The following is a 22,219-nucleotide window of genomic DNA, read 5'->3' as shown; positions in this document are numbered from 1 at the left end:
CAGAGTCCATGTTTGGGAGTGGCCACTGATGGCAATTAGGCCTGACAAAATGGCTCAAGAGCAGCCATGCCCACATGAATGTTTATGTTCTCATAGCACATGGACAGGGATGACAGATATAGAAGCAGGTTAGATTGCCAGCCACTGCAGTTTCTTGATTCAGGCAGACCATATGATTTTTTTGCCAGGCTGCAATGTAGGTTCTTTGTAGGGGACAAAGAAAGCATTCATTGCTATTGGTTTGGGCCCCGCTCAAAGAATGCTGATTTGTGAATTAGCTGATGTAAAGGACCAAATAGAATGCCCAGTAGAGGCACACACTATCTCCTGTTCCCCAAAAGTCCCACAAGATGCTCAACCTCCTTTTTGTTGGGGCGTGGCTGGAGATACAGCCAGAAGAATTGAACATTGTGAATCTGCCCATACAGTCCCAAGAAACTTTAGTTGGCAAGCAGGCCTCTGAATTTTGTTGAGAGTTATCAGCCAGCCCTGCCAGTACTAAGTGTGAGTGTCTGGGGCCTTGAAATGGAAACTTCTGACTTGCCAACCAACAGGATATCATCTTCAGGGTAAAAACTTTGAAATCAGAAGTAGAGGCACGCATGCTAAGTCCTGGCTCACCATCTAGTGACAAATGGCAGTGAGTTTGTCCCACAAGCATGTCTACTTTCTGCTTTTCCTGGATGGAGCTAATCCCCTCTGACACAAGATGGGAATATAAACATATAACACCTCAATTCCTACTATTCATGCAAGCGACAACAGTGCATTGAATTAGTCCAAAAAGTCCTACCAGTAAAGTCATATTAGCTTCTGGTCCCCATTCAGAACCCTGTCCAAATACCGTCAGTTAAATCTGAGCATTCTTGGACCAGGTAGGATGGTGACTTGGATGTCTATACCCAAAGGAGCTGTAGGAATTTGAGTCCCTTCCTTCCCTGAAGTTCCTCAGTATATTTGTACAGAGTGTGTATGGCTGGCCTTCATTCTTCCATGGGAACAGGGAGCTCTTGACCCAATCATTTGCTCCCTTAAAGTAGCAGGACATTCCTGAGGTCAGGAAAGAGAAGGAAGGAGAGATCAGAGGGCACAGAAGGAGAGAATAGCTCTCCTCAGAAAGCAAAGCTTTGTGCTGATTTTTACTTTCAAGTGGCTGATGGTGGCCCAGGCTCAACAAAACTAAAATTCTGTACCCTTCCTGCTGACATCGTTTATTTCAGCTTTAGAGATCTCTTGATTTAGCAACGATAGTCATACTGCCTTTTATCTGGGGCTCCCACAGGCTTGCATCTCCTATCCTACCTGAAGAGAACACCATTCAGACAATTTGTCTCAAACCCACCTCTCATTGCTCAGATTCTAAATATTCATGAACAGGACTGAATAAAATACTGTAGGAGTGTTGCGGACTATTGGGTGAGAACATTCACCACCAGTTTCTGTGTAATCTTCCTATATCCCCTAACCTCATCCTTTCTCTTCCACATCTGTCAGCAGCCTATTCTTGTTGCCCAAACTATGAAGAACTGTGAGTGGCTGAGATTTTTCACCTATTCCAACCTGGCAGGTTAGCCTGTCACAGGTTCTTAAGTGCCAGCAGAAGATACGAGACTTCTGGATCAGAGACAAAGCTCTTTATTACTGCACACACAGTGGGCAACATGTGTTTTACACCAATTCCTCATGTCCCCAAATCCCATGGGGATCACACAAGTAGGCGTAGATGGATGCTGCACATAGAGTGGGTTTATATCACAGCTGAGAAACCAGAAATTAAGAAACTTCCATCTTTTATAAGCAGCTTCAAGCAAACCTGCCCAACCTTTCCCCGGCGAAAGGGAGGAGGGGAGACATTATCTTTTTATATTGGACAGCAAACAAATCTGTCCCCCTGGGCTAGAGTGACCCTATCTATGTCCTCCAAAGCTAGACAAACATTCTTGAAAGATAGTCCAGAGCAAAAACTGTCAGGGCCTCTGTTCTAAAATGGCAGAATAAGAGCTCAGTTGGGAGTGGAAAATAACTCCCAATAGTTGTAATGTTAATTTCTTTTATTGTGGTAAAATATATATACAACTTACCAGAGTAACAATTTTTTTAAGTTTATTTATTGATTTTGAGAGAGAGAATGTGAGTGAGGGAGGGGCAGAGAGAGAGGGAGAGAGAGTCTCAAGCAGGTTCCACGCTGTAAGCACAGAGCCAGATGCAAGGTTCAATCTCATGAACTGCAAGATCATGACCTGAGCCAAAATCAAGAGTTGGACGGTTAACTGACTGACTTCGGCACCTAGGCGCCCCCTACCATATTAACAATTTTTAAGTGTATAATTCGAACTGTGTTATTATTTTTAATGCACTGCTGGTTTTGATTTTCTAGTATTTTATTCAGATCTTTTATCTGTGCCTGTCAGTGGGACTGACCCATAGTCATCTTTTGTGTGAAAGCAGCACTGTCTAGTTTGATGTCATAGTTATGTCGGCCTCCTAGAATAAGTTATGGAATGTCTATTTTCCCATGCTCTGGAATCCTGTGCATTACATGGGAATTGATGGCTCCTTAAAAGTTTGTTAGAGCTGACTCATGAAATCACCTGGGTAGACATCTATTTTTGAGGAAAACATTTGACCACCTTTTCAATTTCTTCAACAAATATTGATCTATTCAGATATTCTCCCCTTTCTCAAGTCAGTTTTGATAATTCAGTTTTTCAGAAACATCTATTTTATATAGAGTTTTCAAAAATCTGTATCTTAGTAATGTCTCTTTTCTTGTACAGTGTTTCTTTTTTTGTGTGTCTCTTTACTGATTGACCAGACACTGGCCAGTTTTTCCCTAAGAATCGACTTTCTATTTTATTGATCAAATCTATTTGATTTGTTTTCTATTTCATTGACTTCTCTTTTCCTTCCTTCCTTCTTTCTGCTTTTTTATTTTTATTTGTTTTCATTTTTGAGTTATATGCTTAGTTTATTTTTAATCTTTCTTATTTTCTAACATATTAATTAAAAGCTACAAAATTTCCTCTGAGAACCTCTGGCTGTATCCCAACAGGTGTTTTGTCATTATTTGTCATTGCTTTCTAAATAAATTCCAATTTCAGTTCTGGATTATTTCTTAACTGAGGCATTATATACCTTATCATCCAAATTGGGACACTTTTGACAATGAAATATAAAGATTATATCAGAACAATAAGTATAAGTCAGGACTGTTCTGGGTGAACTGGAAAATATGGTCACCCTATTTTTTAAAAAAAAATTTTTTTTTCTTCAACGTTTTTATTTATTTTTGGGACAGAGAGAGACAGAGCATGAACGGGGGAGGGGCAGAGAGAGAGGGAGACACAGAATCAGAAACAGGCTCCAGGCTCCGAGCCATCAGCCCAGAACCTGACGCGGGGCTCGAACTCACGGACTGGGAGATCATGACCTGGCTGAAGTTGGACGCTTAACCGACTGCACCACCCAGGCGCCCCGGTCACCCTATTTTTAACATAGGACTTGTTTATTTAAAAAAAATTTTTTTAATGTTTATTTATTTTTGAGAGGGGGAGAGAGAGACAGAGTGTGATGGGGGGAGGAGCAGAGAGGGAGGCACGGAATCTGAAGCAGGCTCCAGGCTCTGAGCTGTCAGCACAGAGCCTGAGGCAGGGTTTGAACCATGAACCATGAGATCATGGCCAGAACCGAAGTCAGAAGCTCAACAGACTGAGCCACTCAGGCGCCCCAACACAGGTCTTATTTAAAAGGAAATATTAACTTTTTCACATAGGTATTACAAATTTACATTATATTGAGTTTTCTTAAAAAATGGTTATTTATTTTTGAGAGAGAGAGAGTGAGGGAGGGGCAGAGAGAGAGAGGGAGACAGAGAATCCCAAGCAGGCTCCACACCATCAGTGCAGAGCTCCATGTAGGACTCTATCTCATGAGCCGTGAGATCATGACCTGAGCCGTGAGATCATGACCTGAGCCAAAAACAAGAGTTGGATGCTTAACCGACTGAGCCACCCAGATGCCCCCATTTTATTGAATTTTAATCAAAGAATCCTGTCTGCATGGATTTTGTTTTTTGAAATTTATTGAGGTTTCGTTTTTTTGGCCTAAAACTTGGTTAGTTTTTGTGATTGTTCCCAATAGTTTTGTACAGAATGTTTTTTTTTTTTAATTTAATGCTTATTTTATTTTTGAGAGAGAGAGAGAGAGAGAGAGAGAGAGAGAGAGAGAGAGAGAGAGAGCATGAGCAGGGAAGGGCAGAGAGACAGGGAGTCACAGAATCCCAAGCAGGCTCCAGGCTCTGAGCTGTTAGCACGGAGCCTGATATGGGGCTCAAACTCAGGAACCCGTGATATCATGACCTGAGCTGAAGTTGGGTGCTTAACCGACTGAACCACCCAGGTGCCCCAGAATACATTATTTTCTGTTTGTCTAGGACACAATACCTGTTATCTTTTGGATCAAGCTTGTTAATTCTGTATGGCTACCTGTTATCTTTTGGATCAAGCTTGTTAATTCTGTATGGTTATCGTTGTGTGATTTGTGAATTTCTAAGAAAGGTAAAAAGTCTCCCACTATAAGAGCAAATTTTTAACTTTTCATTTTTTTTCAGTTTTTGGATTAAATAATTCAAAAGCTCTATTGTTTGATATGTAAAGTTTCAGGACTGTTGTATTTTTTTGTTGGCTTGTACCTTTTTGTAATTTTTTACTTTCTTGGCTTGTACCTTTTAGCATTTGATAACTTTTATCTTGACATCTCTTTTATCAGGTATTAATATTGCTACAGCTTTATTGAAATATAATTTATATTTATTCATACAATTCATCCATTTAAATTGTATGATTTAATGATTTTTATTATATTCACAGAATTCTGCAACCATTACCACAATAAATTTTAGAACATTTTCATCATCCCCAAAAGAAACCTCATACTAAGAGCTACTCACCATTTTCCCCCAACCTTCTTCCTCCAACCATGAAGCTACTACTGTCTATATAGATACATTTGCCTGTCTGGACATTTGGTATAAATAGAATCATACAATATGTGGTCTTTATGTCTGGCTTCTTTTTCTTAGCATAAGATTTCCAAGGTTCACCCATACAGTGTGAACCTTGTATTTCATTTCTTTTTATTGCCAAGTAGTATTCCACTGTATGGATAATAACACATTTTTGTTCAATTCATTCATCAGTTGATGGATATTTGGATTGTTTCCACTTTTGGCCATTATAAGTAATGCTACTGTAAACATTCATGTACATGTTTTGCACTGACATGTTTTCATTTCTCTTGAGTATATACCTTGGAGTAGAATTCTAGGTCACATGATAACTTTCTATTCAACATTTTAAGGAACTGCCAATTGTTTCCTAAAGTGGCTGCACCATTTCACAACATTACTAGCAATGTATGAGTGTTCTAATTATTCTACATTCTCACCAACACATGTTCTTAACTAGCGGGTATTTCATTGTGATTTTGATTTGTGCATCCCTGATAGTTAATGGTGTTACTCATCTTTTTCTTTGCTTAGTGGCTATTTGTGTATCTATTTAGATCCTTTGCTCATTAAAATTTTTTTTTAATGTTTATTCATTTTTGAGAGACAGAGAGAGACAAAGTGCAAGCGGGGCAGGGGCAGAGAGAGAGGGAGACACAGCATCTGAAGCAGGCTTCAGGCTTTGAGCTGTCAGCACAGAGACTGACATGGGGCTTGAACCCACAAACCACGAGATCATGACATGAGCTGAGGTTGGATGCTTAATCGACTGAGCCACCCAGGCACCCCAATCCTTTGCTCATTTTAAAACTGGGATGTCTGCGTTTTTAATTATTGAGTTGTGTAAATTCTTTATATGTTCTGTATACAAGTCCCTTTATCAGACATGATTTTCAAATATTTTTTTTTCATTCTGTGGGTCATATTTTCACTCTCTCGCTGGTATCATTTCAAAAGTTTTTAATTTTGATGTAGTTTACTTTTATTTATTTTTTGTTATTGTTGCTTGTGTGTTTGGGTGTCATCTAAGAAACCATTGTCTAACTCAAGGATGTAAAGATTTACTCTTATGTTTTCATCTAAGAGTTTTATAGTTTTAGCCCTTTCCTTTAGATCTATGATCCATTTTGAATTAATTTTTGTTAAGTGGTGTGAGATAGTTGTTCAGCTTCATCCTTTTGCATCTGGATATCCAGTTGTCCCACATGCTTTTTTTTTTTTTTAATTAGTATTTACCTACTATACCTTCCTGTTCCTTTACTTTTACATATCATCATAACTTTGTAATTTAGATGTTTGCTATGTGAGATTCAACAGTAATCCCCATTTCACAGATTTGATGAAGTGTTTGAAGTTTGAATGACAGACCCATGCATAGAGGCAGGAAATAGGCACAATAGATAGGATAGGTGTTCTGATTTCTCACCTCAACCCGGAAGCTATTTTCTGACTTCTGAACCATTTAAAATTTTTTAAAATGTTTATTTATTATTGAGAGACAGAGAGACACAGAGCGTGAGCAGGGGAGGGGTAGAGAGAGGGGAGACACAGAATCTGAAGTAGGCTCCAGGCTCTGAGCTGTCAACACAGAGCTCGACAAGGGGCTTGAATTCATCAACTGTGAGATCATGACCTGAGCAGAGTCGGTTGCCTAACCAACTGAGCCACCCAGGCACCCCTCTGAGCCATCTAAATAAGTCCATCTCACTCACATTGAATTCTAAATATTCACAACAGCTCATCCCCTGGTGTGGTCAGGAAGGAATTACTAACCTTATTCCTGTTTAATGGAAACTTTCAAAATGATGGTATACTTCAGTTTTTTCATTTTGGAGGTCAAGGCTATTGGGAAGATCCAACAGGGCTCTAAAAAAGTCACAAGGACAGTTAAGATCCTCCCACACCACAATATTTCTACTACTTTAGTTTTTTCCTATCTTTTTTCTTTATTTATTATCCAAATGACTTTTATTTGCATAACTGCTTTTTGTCCCACTCAGCTCATTAGTCTCTTCACTCAGTGAAAGACTTTGTTATGGTACTTCTTTACTGAGCACTAAGAAAATTTGATGTTAATGTACATGGAAAGGGTTGATAAGCAAACATGATGGAGTATAGAATCAAGAGGCTTTGGAAGTCAATCGTCTTAACTTAGGGGTTCTTAACCTTGGTGCTATTTACATTTTGGACTAGATAAATCTTGATTGTGAGGGCTGTCCTGTGCATTGTAGGAGGCTTAGCTGCATCCCTGGCCTCTCCCCACTAGGTTCTGGCAACCAAAAATGTCTCCAGACACTGCCAATGTCTCCTAGAGGGCAAAATTACTCACAGCCAAGAATTACTGATTTAACCATATAATCTCTTTTGCACATCCTTTCCATAACCTCTAATATAGCAGTTAAGTGGTTAAATGTTTAAAAATTTCCAAATGTTCTGCATCTTTTGTGTTGTATTAGGGTCTCTGAAAATCTATGTCTTAACTGACAGGCAGCTATTTCAAAAGTGGAAGAGTGGGCTAATACTTGGTTTGATGTGTCACAATATTATTAGCCCCATATGTACGAACCATGATTTTCAAACAATGTGTTTGAAAAGTGAGGGAACCACCCTGGAATACAGTATGGAGGTTCCTCAAAAAGTTAAATATAGAACTACCTTATGACTCAGCTATTGCACTACTAGGTATTTACCCAAAGGATACAAAAATATTGATTCTGGGGCACCTGGGTGGCTCAGTCAGTTGGGCGTCCAACTCGAGCTCAGGTCATGATCTCACGGTCAGTGAGTTTGAGCCCCGCATCGGGCTCTGTGCCAATAGCTCAGAGCCTGGAGCCTGCTTAGATTCTGTGCCTCCCTCTCTCTCTGCCCCTTGCCCCTCCTACACTGTCTCTCTCTCAAAAATAAATAAAGATTAAAAAATTTAAAAAAATACTGATTCTAAGGGGCACATGCACCCGATATTTATAGCAGTGCCATCAACAATTGCCAAATTATGGAAAGAGCCTAAATGTCCATCAACTGATGAATAAAGAAGATGTGGTAAATACATATAATATTACTCAGCCATCAAAAAGAGTGAAATCTTGCCATTTGCAATGACATAGATGGAGCTAGAGTGTATTATGCTAAGTGAAATAAAGCAGAGGAAGACAAATACCATATGATTTCACTCATATGTAGATTTTAAGAAACAAAACAGTTGGACATAGGGGGAGGAAGAAAAAAAGAGGGGGAGGCAAAGTATAAAAGACTATTAACTACAGAGAACAAACTGAAGATTGCTGAATGGGAGGTGCATGGGGGATGGGCTAAATGGGTGATAGGAGGGCACTTGTCATGAGCATTGGGTGTTATAGGTAGGTGATGAATCACTTAAATTCTACTCCGGAAACCAACATTAACTATATGTTAACTAACTAGAATTTAAACAGAAACTTGAAACAAAAGAATACTGAGGGAAAAAACAGCATCTGTCAAAAGTGGTGCCATGATAGCTTCTGATTTCTGAGGCCATGAGACACAAAGTCCAACTGGAAAGTTCTATCATGAGCATAAATTCTCTAGAACTCTTTCAATATTTGAAGGCTGTATAATTTGGGTAACTTGCCCTGTAAAATTAAGACAGTAGATCTACACTTGGCTTATGTAAATATGAATTTTTATAGATTATGTTTTCAGGTAGTTGGCGAGACTAAGTATGTCTAGAAAAAGACCTCAGTTATATGTCCAGCACAAATTTTTGGCTGAGAACTCCTAGTGCTCTTGGATCAAATTGGATTTTTTTTTATTCCAGTTTAGTTAACAGTGTTAGTTTCAGGTGTACACTATGGTGATCCTCAAATCAGAAGAAACTTGCTGAGCCCTTTGTAAAATTCTTCATTATGTTTATTTGGAATTAAGCAGGCATCATTTGGAATATGCAAACATTGAACAACTGGGTGAAACCTATATTCACAAAAATACACAACTATATTTCATGCTGGTAATTAAAAAGTTTAGAAAAAAACAGTCGATAAAGCAACATGCAGATTTATTCTTCAAAGCTATGCACATACATTACAATCAATAGTCCTGTTTTTGGCATTGGGACATCTCACTCAATACCAAGTACCTGATTAGGGTTACCTGTCATCTTTTGTCACAGAGGATTTTTTTTTGCTTTGTTTCCAATTTCCTGATTTATAATGATACTAAATTATTTTTAGCATCTTTGCATGCATATAGTGAAGGAAAAGATCACTAGAAAATGCTTTCCGGGTTCCACTTAAAGTTAAAGCAAAAAGTATGGAGAAGGACGCCTGGGTGGCTCAGTTAGTTAAGCATCCAAATTTGGCTCAGGTCATGATCTCATTGTTCATGAGTTGGAGCCCCACATCTGGCTCTCGCTGTCAGCACAGAGCCTGCTTCCGATTCCACTTTGGCTCCTCTGTCCCCCTTCTCTCTGCTCCTCCTCTGCTCGTTCTCTCTCTCTCTCTTTCAAAATAAATAAACTAAAAAAAAAAAAAGTATGGAGAAAAAGTCTGTGTTCCCAGTTACGACACAAGACGAAAAGTTAACATAGCTTCCTTAAAATATCAAATCAAGATTTAATTTCATTACGGCTGGGGACAATAAGTAAAATCAATGTCACTCTGTTCTGATGTACAGAGGCTCAGCAAAGCAATTTTGAACCTTTCTATTTCGTGTGGCATCTTTCAACTTGCTTGACTTTCAGGAGTCCCAGTGCTCTCTCTCACTGTTGGGCCTCTGCGGCGGGGGCGGGGCCGGTGTTGGGGGTAGTGGTAAACTCCCTCTGGAATCCAGGTGGCTCGCATTAGTCTCCGGCTCACCCAGTTAACCAGGGGCCAGCTTTGCCCGCGGCGGGGTGGTGACTGATGGTCCCGGGCTCTCCCCCCACGCGAGCTTCCCTCTGAGGCCCCCACAGCAACCTCAGACCCCCACGCGTTCAGCGGTCCCTCGAGCCATCCCCTGCAGTGCTGGGAAGGCGTTCACCAATCCCAAACCCTTCCGTTGGCCGGCTCCCGCTGTCTGGGCACCTCCAGGGAGGGGAGCTGTCCCGCGCGCGCCTTTCCCTGCGGGCGCGAGAACTCGGGCGCCGGGTGCCCGGCGGCGGCCGGCGGTCCAGGGCGAAACCGGGCGGGGCGGCGGCGCGGGTCCGAGCGCCCGAGGCGCCGGCGGAGCACGTGACCACGCCGCGCGGGGCCGGGCGCGCAGTGCCGCGCGGTGGCGGCGGCGGGGAGAGCAATGGAGGCCGCGGCCGCCTGAGGGGCGGGTGCGCTGCTGGTGCTGCTGCGGAGGCTGCCGGTGCTGCGGGGCAGCCGCTGGCTGGGTCGCGTCCGCCGCCCGCGCGGGACCGCCGGTCGCCGTCCAATCGCTCTGCCAGCCACGGAGCCAGGCGGGGACTCAGGTGAGCGCCCTGTCGGCCCGCGGCCAGAGCCAGACAATGGGGGCAGCGGGCGGGCTTCTCCCCCTGCACTCGCGACCCCCCGGGCTGCACCCCCGCGACGCCCCGGGATTCCCGACCTTGCCCTTGCCCTGGGGGCGTGGGCTCGGTGTGGCCGGCCGGTGGAATTTGGGGCGGTGTCCCCGCGTGTACGATGCGGACCCTCCCCGAGGAACCCGCGCAGGGTGTGAGCCGCTTTGGATCTCACGCGAGGGAACCTGCGGAAGGGCTGCGCCCCGGGAACTTGCCGAGAGCGTGGGACCTTCTAATTCCCTCTCTCCTTCCCGCGCCGCGGCATCCTATCCCGGGGTCCCGGGGTCCCAGGGTCGGGTCCCAGCTGCGAAGGGGGCACAGCGAGACCTCGCCGTCTGCGATCTCGGACGCTGACCGTGCTCAGCCCTCTCCCCACGCCGGAGCTGCATTGCTTTGTTTAACCTCTGCCAAGCCATTTCGCACAAACTCTTGTTGCCCCAATTCTGATGAGCCACCAGTTTGATGGCTGAGGCAAGACAAAGGTTCTCCCTGTTTACCAAGGGCTGGAGCCGGGAGACTGCACAGTGCCAGTGGTGTAAAATGTGTTTTCCTTATCTTCTCCCAGGCGTTCTTGAGATGGTTTTCCTGGTCCTGTAACCGTCATTTCTTGCAGAGCTCTGTAGTGGTGAGATTGGACCTCCTAACCCTACGGATACGGTAGGTGGGGTATGGGTTTTATTCATGGTTATCAGTAAACAGAAAGGCAAACGTTTACATTTTATGTTTGTTGTTCTCAGAAAAGAGGCATCGTAATATTGTCTGAATTCTGGATTTTCAGAGAGAATGTGTATATAAAGACACATTGGCTCAGGTGGAGGGGGGTGGGGGGGGGAACCTAGTAACTAGGACCATGTGTTGTGAAATTTTAATATGGTTTTACGAATAATGGCCCAGAAACTGATCTGGTGTAGGTGAGGGAGTGTGAGTATGTTGGGGGTGGTGGTGATGAAGAGGGAGTGGTTAGAATACAAAGAATAAGGCAATTTTAGTAAACGGGTCTTAGTAAATACTGTGTAGCAAATTTCAGTTCATTAAGTTGTCAGTAAATTGGTGTTCACCTGTAAAAATTACCTATCCTAGTTGTTAAATTGTGTATAAAATGGCTAACAATTATTTGGTATTGTATGTGACTTTGAAATCTGAATGCAACAATTTTGAGTAATTTTAAAATGTCAACAAAGGAAACACACCTACACTATTGCTTCCTTTATTCTATGAGGAAACTGAATCCTGGTTCAATATATTCAACAGAAAATTGTAGAAGAAATTTCAAAGCCACAGTTTTTAAAGAAACATTTTGAAAAATGCATCTTCTGTAGGTGATATGTTTGCACTATAGATTACTTCAACTCTGAAATGTGAAGGAAAGAAAAATCATGCTACTAGATTGCCCCTTTTCCGTATTAAAATGTATTTTCTTCAAAAGCTTATTTTTATGGTCACTTCTGACATCGAGAAACTTTCACTCTAAAGACCGTACTTAGCACTGAATTTGGAGTCAGTAAATAGTAATACTGACTTGACATACTTAGGCAGTTGGTGCAGGAAACAAAAGCTACCACATAATTCTTTCTAAACTATCAAGCACTATAATAACTATAAGCTATTATTATTGCTAGATGAAGAAATTGTATTTTACAAAAATTAATTGAAATTAATGTGAAATTCTCCAGTGCAAGGGATGGTTTATAGTCTTTGTTTGTAGTCCAAATTTCGAATTTGGCATAGAGTAGGTGTTCAATAAATAGTTATGGAAAGAGGGGTGCCTGTGTGGCTCAGTTGGTTAAACAGCCAGCTCTTGGTTTCAGCTCAGGTCATGATCTCACAGTTCGTGGGTTCGAGCCGCAGGTTGGGCTCCACGCTGAAGATGCAGGACCTGCTTGGGATTCTTTCTCTCCCTCTCTCTGTGCCCATTCCCTGCTCGTGCTGTCTCTGTCTCTCAATAAATAAACTTAAATAGTTATGGAAAGAATGAATCGATGAAAAATAAAATACAAATGGATAATATATGTATACAGATTGAATTAGTTCTTTTAGTTTAATGAACAGTTACTGAAGGCTTGCTATGTGTCAAAACTGTGCAGAATGTTTCCACATACAGTTTATAAAAGCCTGGTGACCTTCCTTTTTTGATCATATTTGATGTATGTTTCCATGAAGAATGAGGCCCCTTGGGTGGTATCAGTGATCATCTCAGATAACTGAGTAGCACAATAGAGTATTTCACTTGTTGTATGTACATATACTTTCTTACAGTGGCCTATGGGGAGGCAGGCCAGATATTATCATTCCCGTTTTGTAGGTGAGGAAATCCAGACACAGCGAGATTAAATGACTTGCCAACTCCTTGCCACTGAAGCAGCAATGCCAGGGACAGAAGCTGGATCTCATGCCTAGTGTTTTCACCTCTGAGTCACACTGCCTTTTTCAGGATATACTGTACTCCAGAAAATCACTATCAAATTAGGCTTCATGAAAAAATCTACTTTTTGAATAACTTTTTTATTAGGAAAACCTATGTTTTACAACCTAGTACTTACTGAAGGTTCTAGAGTCAGGTGACTAAATTTGAACCCTCGATTTACCAGTTAATAGCACTGCATCTTTGGCAAGTGACTTAATGTCTCTAAGTCTCAGTTTCCTCATCTGTAGAATGGTGGAAGTAATAGTACCTACCTTATTGGGTTTTTGGAAGGATTGCATGAAATCATGTATGTGTTTAGCACAAGGTCTAGAACACACGAGGCATTCAGCGTCAACTAATTATTTTTATTTTCATTATTGTAAAGCAGTGGATTTTAATGTTTTTTGTACAGTAAGAGGTGAATTTTATATTGCCATCTAGTATACAAACACATTACAAGTATGTTTAAAGGACCTCATGAATCAATGCTTAGACTTCTGATGTGCAATGCATTCTTATATGTTTATTCTATCTTATTTAAAGATGCTAGTTAAGAACCACTAAATGATTTCAGATTCCATTAATCGGCTAGGACCTGCAGTTTGAAAAGCACCAACGTAATGGATGGTCAGGTTAAATGAAAGAAAAATCTGCTAATGAATCTTTGTATTTTTCCTTTTAATAATTTACACCAGTTGGAATTTGAATATTAAATTACACTGAAAATAGATTCTTAAACATTTCTTAGTAATTGCATTTATTTATTGAGTATTTATTATGATTTAGGTACTGTGGTAAGCAGTCTATTTATATATGTTATCTAATTTAGTGCTCAGAGCAGCCTGTAATTTGGCCTTGTGTTTCCATTTGATAATTGAGATTAAGACTCAGAGAGGTTTTATTAACTTGCCCAAGGTCATAAGGTTAGTAGAGATGAAGCAAGAATTCACACTGAGTTCTGTTTGACCCCAAAGTTCTCTGCTGCCTTGCCCCTCACACTCTGTTCTGATATGTCACAATGGTTTCTGTAGATACATCATTCCTTTTATGTAAATTTGAATGTCAGTATCGAGAATTTACCCCTTGTGGTACATCTTTTGTGGTTTCCTTTGAAAGGACCCACTTGAAGAAAATTTTCAACTTAGTCAAGTAAGAAAACATTGGATAGACTAGTAATTCATTTTGACTTTGTCTGCTCTTTGATGTAAATATTTGGGAATAGCTTCTCAGGTTTTTACGATAAAGTCAATTAATTGGTCAGTTTTATTGAGCACCCAAAGGTTTAATATGTCTTCAAAAGAGACATGAAATAGCTGTGTAACTATAAAAAGACTTCATTACGAATGAATGCCGGCTTTTGTTAAGGCACAGAATGAAGACTTAAGAGCTGCAAGAGTATTTTATAGTATATTGATTTGTCTCAAAATCACTGGGCAGTTAAAGTATTTATTTTGTAAAGTACTTGAAAGGAAGCACAACTAAATGCCCTATTAATTTTTTTTATTTTAGTTCTTTGCAAGTGCTTCTTAATTTTTAGCAGTATTTTATTTTATTTCTGGAAATTTCCTCTTTTAAAAATATTGTCAGAAAGAAAGAATGCCATAAGGGAATATGTTTTATAAGTAGTACTGAGAATTTACGAATAGATGATTTTAAATGACAATAGAAAAGCAGATTTCACTATTTCTTTCACATTTACATCTTACAGATTCAGACTCTGGTAGGGTCTGGTTTGCCTACTGCTGTTGACATGGGGGAGTGTCTTTTATAAATAAGATGACTACCAGGTACTTAAAGGTATATAAAATTATGTTCCTTTTGCATTTTAGTGTCTGTGTACATGGAGCTTTAAACTTTTAACTGTATGTTTAAATAGTTTATTTGTTGAATTGATGTTAGTCTATTCAGATCTGATAATTTTAAAATCAGAGTTTGTGTAGATCATGTTGATATATTAGACAAAGAACAGCAGTTTCATGGTTTATTTATGTGGTTTGAAAATCCATACATTTCTGTTCCTCAGTCTTCATTTTCTGTTAAGATGAGATAAAAGTGAATATATTATTTTATTTATTGTTCAGTATCAGATTTCATCCTTAGGTTAGCCCTCAAGAAATGGTTTTTCCCCTAATGAAATGTGTCCATATTTAGTAAGCGTATGTCTATGTTTAATTTATTAAGTTATTCCTATTGTCTAACACTTGACCCTTCAGTGAATTGGTATAGTTTCTGTGAGCATCAAGAAACATTCCAGCTATTGAATGGTTGTTGTAATTCGATACTAAACTTGGTTACCATTATATTTTGCACTGTTCTATGTTTTTGTTTTTGTTTTTGTTTTTTTTTAAGTATAATTGACATACAATGTTATTAGTTTTAGGTGTACAACATTTTGATAGTACTATTATTCTTGATGTGAAAATCCTTGGAGATAAGAAGAGCAAAATCAACTTAGATGTTTATTTATACTAGTAGCTTTGAGGCAGATACATATGCATGTATTAGATTTACATATATGTATGATTTCCACAGATGTATGAGAAGTGCAGGATTATAGACTCTTAATCCATAAATTAAAAAAATTCTGAAGTAATTTTGTGGAAATAAAACAAATGGAGAAAAAACCTTTAAGAGATGTTGAATGTCTTCTAGAGACATGTTATCAGAAACATTTAAGAAGCCAAATAGCCCAACCATATGTCATAGCTTTTATATTGTAGTAAGTTTGCATGTGGAAAGGTGATTCCATTTGAAATGTGACAATGAATATTTTTAGTCAGATTTAAAGATCTTCACCGGCTCTTCCAGATGTTTGTAGAATTTTTCAAAAGCCTACTATGAAGCTTAAGTGGAAATTTCGATAAACTTGCTTCTGAAACTGGTACTGTGTTAAATATTAAATGTTTAAGGAAAAGATACAGAAACAGCATCCCTGAAACACTTCAGGGAAATATTTAAATCAGAAGTAAGTACTGAGCTCGTTAGAGACAGGTTGTTAGAATTTAAGAGCAAGAAGCAGCTGCTAAGAGTTATTATTCTCAATAACAAGAAAGGAAGGACAATTTACTAAAAAGGTGTTGGGCTTTTACCAGGGAAGGTAAGAACAATCCACCCAGAAGTCCACTGGCCTCACCCCACTCACCTGGTGAGGGATTGGCTGGCACTAAGAGGGAAAGGGGAGCAGGCAGGGAGGGGATGCAATAGAGAAATTTGGTTATTATTTAAATCTGAGATAAGCTGGATTCAATAAATAATCTGTGAAAATTCTTGTATATAGTTGTTAACCCATGGTTTCCTCACATAGGAGACATAGAAAGGAAAGGACATGCTCACTGATTTTGGGAGAGGAAACATCAGTACAACTGAACCCCCTTGATAAAGCCATGTGTGGTCTTAGGTGGGGGCCGCAGCTGATGTTCTCAGGGAAGCTCGTGACTGATCCAGCAGAGCTAGTAAGACACTGCTGCTGAACTCCAGACTACTTTAAAGGAAGCATGCAGGATTTTCTTCATTTTGCAAAGTTCTTCATAAATTTAGAGTGACTTTTTCTCTACCAGAGTATTGTGACAGACACAGCAGTGGACTTTGTTGGCACTATTTATGATGCAGCTGCCCAGGCACGTTTGTGAGGGGTTAACTATTTTCTAGAGATAATGAGGTCAGGGTCACAGGTTCAGTTCCTGGGAAGGCCAGTTAGCTTTGCTTTGTTCTCTGATCTCATATTGTAGTCTTAACCCAGACTGGCCATCTGGCGAAGGCAGATCATTGATCACAAAGGGACTAATAAGCAAGGCAGTGTGAGAGGAGCAGCGTGACTCTTTCTAGAACAGTGGATGTTGAGTAATTAGAGAAATAATTCCAAAAGCATGTGCAAATTGTGTTTCATAGCATTATCTTAATATGTGGAAGATAACATGGTTGTCAATTATTTTTCTTTTGTTGTTTCTGTTGAAGTCTTATTTTAACAGTTGTTTTTTCGTAGTTAGGATTTTCTAGAAGTCTCATTCATTAAGCAGTTGTACGCTGTCCTGAATGTGCTTAATCTCTCTGTAGGTTTGTAGGATGGTGGCTATGGTAACGTGAACAGGTTAAGTCTGCAAGTAGTAGATCACACCACCTACTCAGTTGTTTACAGATCCAACTTCACTGAATTTAAAAACTTACAGTTTTTCTAAGTCTACTTTGATGTATACATCTCTTCTCCCCTTTGTTAAAATTACGTCCAGTATTGAGAGGAATTCAAAGATCATCTAGATTTGTGCTGTCTCATATGGTGCCACTGGTCCCATGTGGCTGTTGAGCCTTTGAAATGTGGCTTGTCCAAATTGAGATGTGGGGTAGGTTTCAAATACTTGGTATGAAAAATGAATGTAAAATACATCATTAATACTTTCAAAATGTTGATTATATGTTGAAGGAAAGTTTTAGCTATGTTAGATTGAATAAAACATTATTAAAATTAATTCTACCTGTTTCTTTTTGCTTTTTTAAATGTGCCTACTAGAAAATTAAAAAGTATATATCCAGTTCACATTTGTGGCTTGCATTCTACTGCTCAGCACTGTTCTAGACCAGCCCCTCATTTTACAGATGAGAAGGCTAAGGTTCAGAGGTTAAGTAACTGAGCTGAGTTCTTTCCGTTGTCTGTAATCTCTTCTTGCTAATAGGTTAGGTGCTCTGGAAGATGGAGCTCTTTGAACTGTTAGAGGACCATTTAGTGCTTGCAATTATCATTAAGTTGCAAGATCTGTTCTTGAGTCATTATATATTAGGTGTTAATGCCAATTTGTGTGTGATTGTATGCACGCGCATACATACATAGGAGGGAGAGTTTGTTTTGCTTATAATGTTGATTTTTAGACTCAGTTTTAGCTTCCTCTATAGGTCAGAGGCCTTATAGCTTTATTTACTTCTGAGAAAAACACATTAAGATATTAGACATTAACCATTGTAACTCAGATAAATAAGACGGTGCTCATTAAAAAGGCCTTTTAAAATGTACTTATTACAAAAATTTCAGATAGTGTTGAATAAACCTTGATGGGCAAAGCAGCAAGATTTTCAGGCTGTATACTTTTGGGGAGGAAAAGAGCTAAAATGAAGAGAGAGTGCTTACTTAGCCTGGGTTTTGAAGAAATAGCTATGAGGTGTTAGTTTTTCTCTTCTACCCCTGAAAGCTCCTGATGTTCCAGTTGAGGAAGAAGTAGCCAGAGTTGGCTGGTACAAAGCCATGGCCCCAGAATGTGGGTTTCTTGTCAGTTTTATGGACATATTCGTCTTTTTTTTTTTTTTTCAAACTTAAAACAGCACTCATTTATTATCTCAGAGTTCTGTAAGTTAGATGTCTGAGCAGGCTCAATTGGATTCGCTGCTTAGTGCCTCACAAAGCCAAAAATGATGATATTAGCCACTTTGGGCTCTTAGATGGAGAGTCTAGGGAATAATATACTTCCAAGCTCATTCACATTTCTGGTAGAATCTAGTTCTACTGGTTGTGGTACTGAGGTTCCTGTTTCTTTGTTGGCTGTCTTTCAGGGCCTTTCTCAGCTTCTAGAGAGTCTTCATCATGTGCCTTCCCCACACCCACACATCTTCAAGTCACCAATGGTGTGTTGAATCCTTATCATGCTTTGAATCTTCCTGACTTTCTCTTTTTTTAAAAATTTAATTTAATTTCTTTTAAAATTTACATCCAAATTACCATATAGTGCAATAATGATTTCAGGAGTAGATTCCTTAGTCCCCTTACCCATTTAGACCACCCCCACTCCCACAACCCCTCCAATAACCCTCAGTTTGTTCTCCATATTTATGAGTCTCTTCTGTTTTGTCCCCCTCCCTGTTTTTATATTATTTTTGTTTCCCTTCCCTTATGTTCATCTGTTTTGTCTCTTAAAGTCCTCGTAGGAGTGAAGTCATGATTTTTGTTCTTTGACTGACTAATTTCACTTAGCATAATACCCTTCATTTCCATCCACGTAGTTGCAAATGGCAAGATTTCACTCTTTTTGATTGCCGAGTAATACTCCATTGTATATATATATATATATATATATATATATATATATATATATATATACCACATCTTCTTTATCCATTCATCCATCGATGGTCATTTGGGCTCTTTCCATACTTTGGCTATTGTCGATAGTGCTGCTATAAACATGGGGGTCTCCATGTGTCCCTTTGAAACAGCACACCTGTATCCCATGGATAAATGCCTAGTGGTGCAATTGCTGGGTCATAGGGTAGTTCTATTTTTAGTTTTTTGAGGAACCTCCATATGTTTTCCAGAGTGGCTACACCAACTTGCATTGCTACCAACAATGCAAAAGAGATCCTCTTTCTCCGCATCCTCGCCAACATCTATTGTTGCCTGAGTTGTTAATGTTAGCCATTCTGACAGGTGTGAGGTGAGCCATCATTGTGGTTTTGATTTGTATTTCTCTGATGATGAGTGATGTTGAGCATTTTTTCATGTGTCGGTTGGCTATTTGGATGTCTTCTTTGGAGAAGTGTCTATTCATGTCTTTTGCCCATTTCTTCACTGGATTATTTGTTTTTTGGGTGTTGAGTTTGATCAGTTCTTTGTAGATTTTTGATACTAACCCTTTATCTGATATGTCATTTGCAAATATCTTCTCCCATTCTGTCAGTTGCCTTTTAGTTTTGCTGATTGTTTCCTTTGCTGCGCAGAAGCTTTTTATTTTGATGAGGTCCCAGTAGTTCATTTTTGCTTTTGTTTCCCTTGCCTCCGGACTCGTGTTGAGTAAGAAATTGCTGCGGGCAAGATCAAAGAGGTTTTTGCCTGCTTTCTCCTCGAGGATTTTGATGCCTTCCTGTCTTACATTGAGGTCTTTCATCCATTTTGAGTTTATTTTTGTGTATGGTGTAAGAAAGTGGTCCAGGTTCATTCTTCTGCATGTCGCTGTCCAGTTTTCCCAGCACCACTTGCTGAAGAGACTGTCTTTATTCCATTGGATATTCTTTCCTGCTTTGTCAAAGATTAGTTGGCTATACATTTGTGGGTCCATTTCTGGGTTCTCTATTCTGTTCCATTGATCTGAGTGTCTGTTCGTGTGCCACTATCATACTGTCTTGACGATTACAGCTCTGTAGTATAGCTTGAAGTCTGGAATTGTGATGCCTCCTGCTTTGGTTTTCTTTTTCAAGATTGCTTTGGCTATTTGGGGTCTTTTCTAGTTCCATACAAATTTTAGGATTATTTGTTCTAGCTCTGTGAAGAATGCTGGTGTTAAGTTGATAAGGATTGTGTTGAATATGTAGATTGCTTTGGGTAGTATTGGCATTTTAACAATATTTGTTCTTCCTACCCGGGAGCATGGAATCTTTTTCCATTTTTTTGGTGTCTTCTTCAATTTCTTTCATAAGCTTTCTATAGTTTTCAGTGTATAGATTTTTCACCTCTTTGGTTAGATTTATTCCTAGGTATTTTATGTTTTTTTGTGCAACTGTAAATGGGTTTGATTCCTTGATTTCTCTTTCTGTTGATTCATTGTTGGTGTATAGAAATGCAACCAATTTCTGTGTGTTGATTTTATATCCTGCAACTTTGCTGAATTCATGAATCAATTCTAGCAGTTTTTTGGTGGAATCTTTTGGGTTTTCCATATGGAGTATCATGTCATCTGCAAAGAGTGAAAGTTTGACCTCCTCCTGGCCGATTTGGATGCCTTTTATTTCTTTGCGTTGTCTGATTGCAGAGGCTAAGACTTCCAATACTATGTTGAGTAACAGTGGCGAGAGTGGACATCCCTGTCTTGTTCCTGACTTTAGCGGGAAAGCTCTCAGTTTTTCCCCATTGAGGATGATATTAGCGTTGGGTCATTCATATATGACTTTTATGAAAGTCATAAAAGAAAGTCATACTACTTTCTTCAGGGTTTTTATCAAGAAAGGATGCTGTATTTTGTCTAATGCTTTCTCTGCATCTATTAAGAGAATCATATGGTTCTTGTCCTTTCTTTTATTGATGTGATGAATCAAACATACTGGTCTTTAATTGGCAACGATAAAAAAGAAGAAAACCTCAGGACCAAATTTGTTGTCTTTATTATTTCTAGTTAAGATTTTTGTTTCTTGATCAGCATGGGCAGCTCAAATTAACATCCTAAAGATGTTCACTTTATGCACCTTCAGGTCTAGTCTTTCTTTTTGGCCTACACAGTTCTAAGTCACTATCAGTTTGTTATCAGTGACCTAATGACAACTAGTGAACAATGACTGTCAGGGAACCCCTGACATTTCAATTAATCTCATCATCCATACTAGCTAGTAGGGGTGGTGTGGAGGTTGAAAGGAGATACAGGTTTACTTCCAGAGGGTTGGCTTATAAAAATATTTCCCAATTACCATCTTTCTATGCATTTTGTCTGTTAAAAAAAACCCGGTTGATCCTAGATATAAAGAAACAAAACAAGATCGCAATCTGTTAATTGTTACCTTTGAGTAGGCCAAAATAAGTAACAGTGCCTTCTGGTATGAAGTTTAATGAAAAATTAGTTGACCTTAAAAAATAAAACTGCCATTTATTTTACCAACAAAGGATGTGTTTATTTGGCAATAGCAGAGAATTGTAGTCTGGGACATGGAAGCTATGGCAGTACCATGGGCAAGACTGGAGAACAAAGCAGAGGACTGCTCTTTCATAGACGAAAGGGAGGTGTTGGGAGGGACAATTATGAAGTAAAAGTCCACTGGAGTAAACTGGGAGTTGGAAGCATAGTGGCTTCTCATTGGCTGAATTGTGACTACCCATCTGTGGCTGGGCTGTTGGGGAGGGGGAGGAGGAAACATTCCTTTCTCCAGCTTTGACAGTAAGGTAGTATCCACCTGCATGCAATGTGCCACTTCCCTTTGGGTCTGAAATTGACCTGAGTGCTGGGTGTGAAAAGTACCCACCCCCCTCCTGTCCCTCTACTTCATTCTAAATGAAGTATCCTATCATTAATTTTTACAAGCACCATGACCACCCACATCCCATCCAGCCTGAGTCATTGGAAACCCAGTTTATCTTTAGTCAGCAGACATGCCTTGAATACACACCCTGGGCTGGGCACCATGGGTAAAGCATGAAAAGAGCAAAGGTTGGGGGAGTGCAGATTACTTGAATGCAAAAGTATTAATAACTTTGTTGCAGAGTTAACTTAAGAAAAGAAGGTAGCATTTTTTACATTATTGCAGAACAATGTAATATAATTTGTGTTCTACATTTCACTAGCTGATTTCATGTGCTGTCATTTTTTTAAAGTTTGTTTGTTTATTTTATTTATTTATTTATTTGATAGAGTACAGCGCACATGTGTGCATGAGC

The 22,219-nt window shown here is 39.6% G+C and overlaps 1 protein-coding gene across 1 annotated transcript in view; it reads left to right on the top strand.

Annotated features, from left to right (window-relative positions):
- Nucleotides 1-22,219, top strand: part of LOC123385159 — a 109,435-nt gene that overhangs the window by 17,771 nt on the left and 69,445 nt on the right. The window contains exons 3-4 of the mRNA XM_045056753.1: nucleotides 9,854-10,412; nucleotides 11,047-11,138. Of these exons, the coding sequence (XP_044912688.1) occupies nucleotides 9,854-10,412; nucleotides 11,047-11,138 (651 nt within the window). The remainder of the gene's footprint in view (nucleotides 1-9,853; nucleotides 10,413-11,046; nucleotides 11,139-22,219) is intronic.

The sequence above is a fragment of the Felis catus genome, chromosome B1, assembly GCF_018350175.1.
Source record: "Felis catus isolate Fca126 chromosome B1, F.catus_Fca126_mat1.0, whole genome shotgun sequence".
In the NCBI taxonomy this organism is placed as follows: Eukaryota; Metazoa; Chordata; class Mammalia; order Carnivora; family Felidae; genus Felis; species Felis catus.
This window is presented reverse-complemented; position numbering and strand designations above follow the sequence as displayed.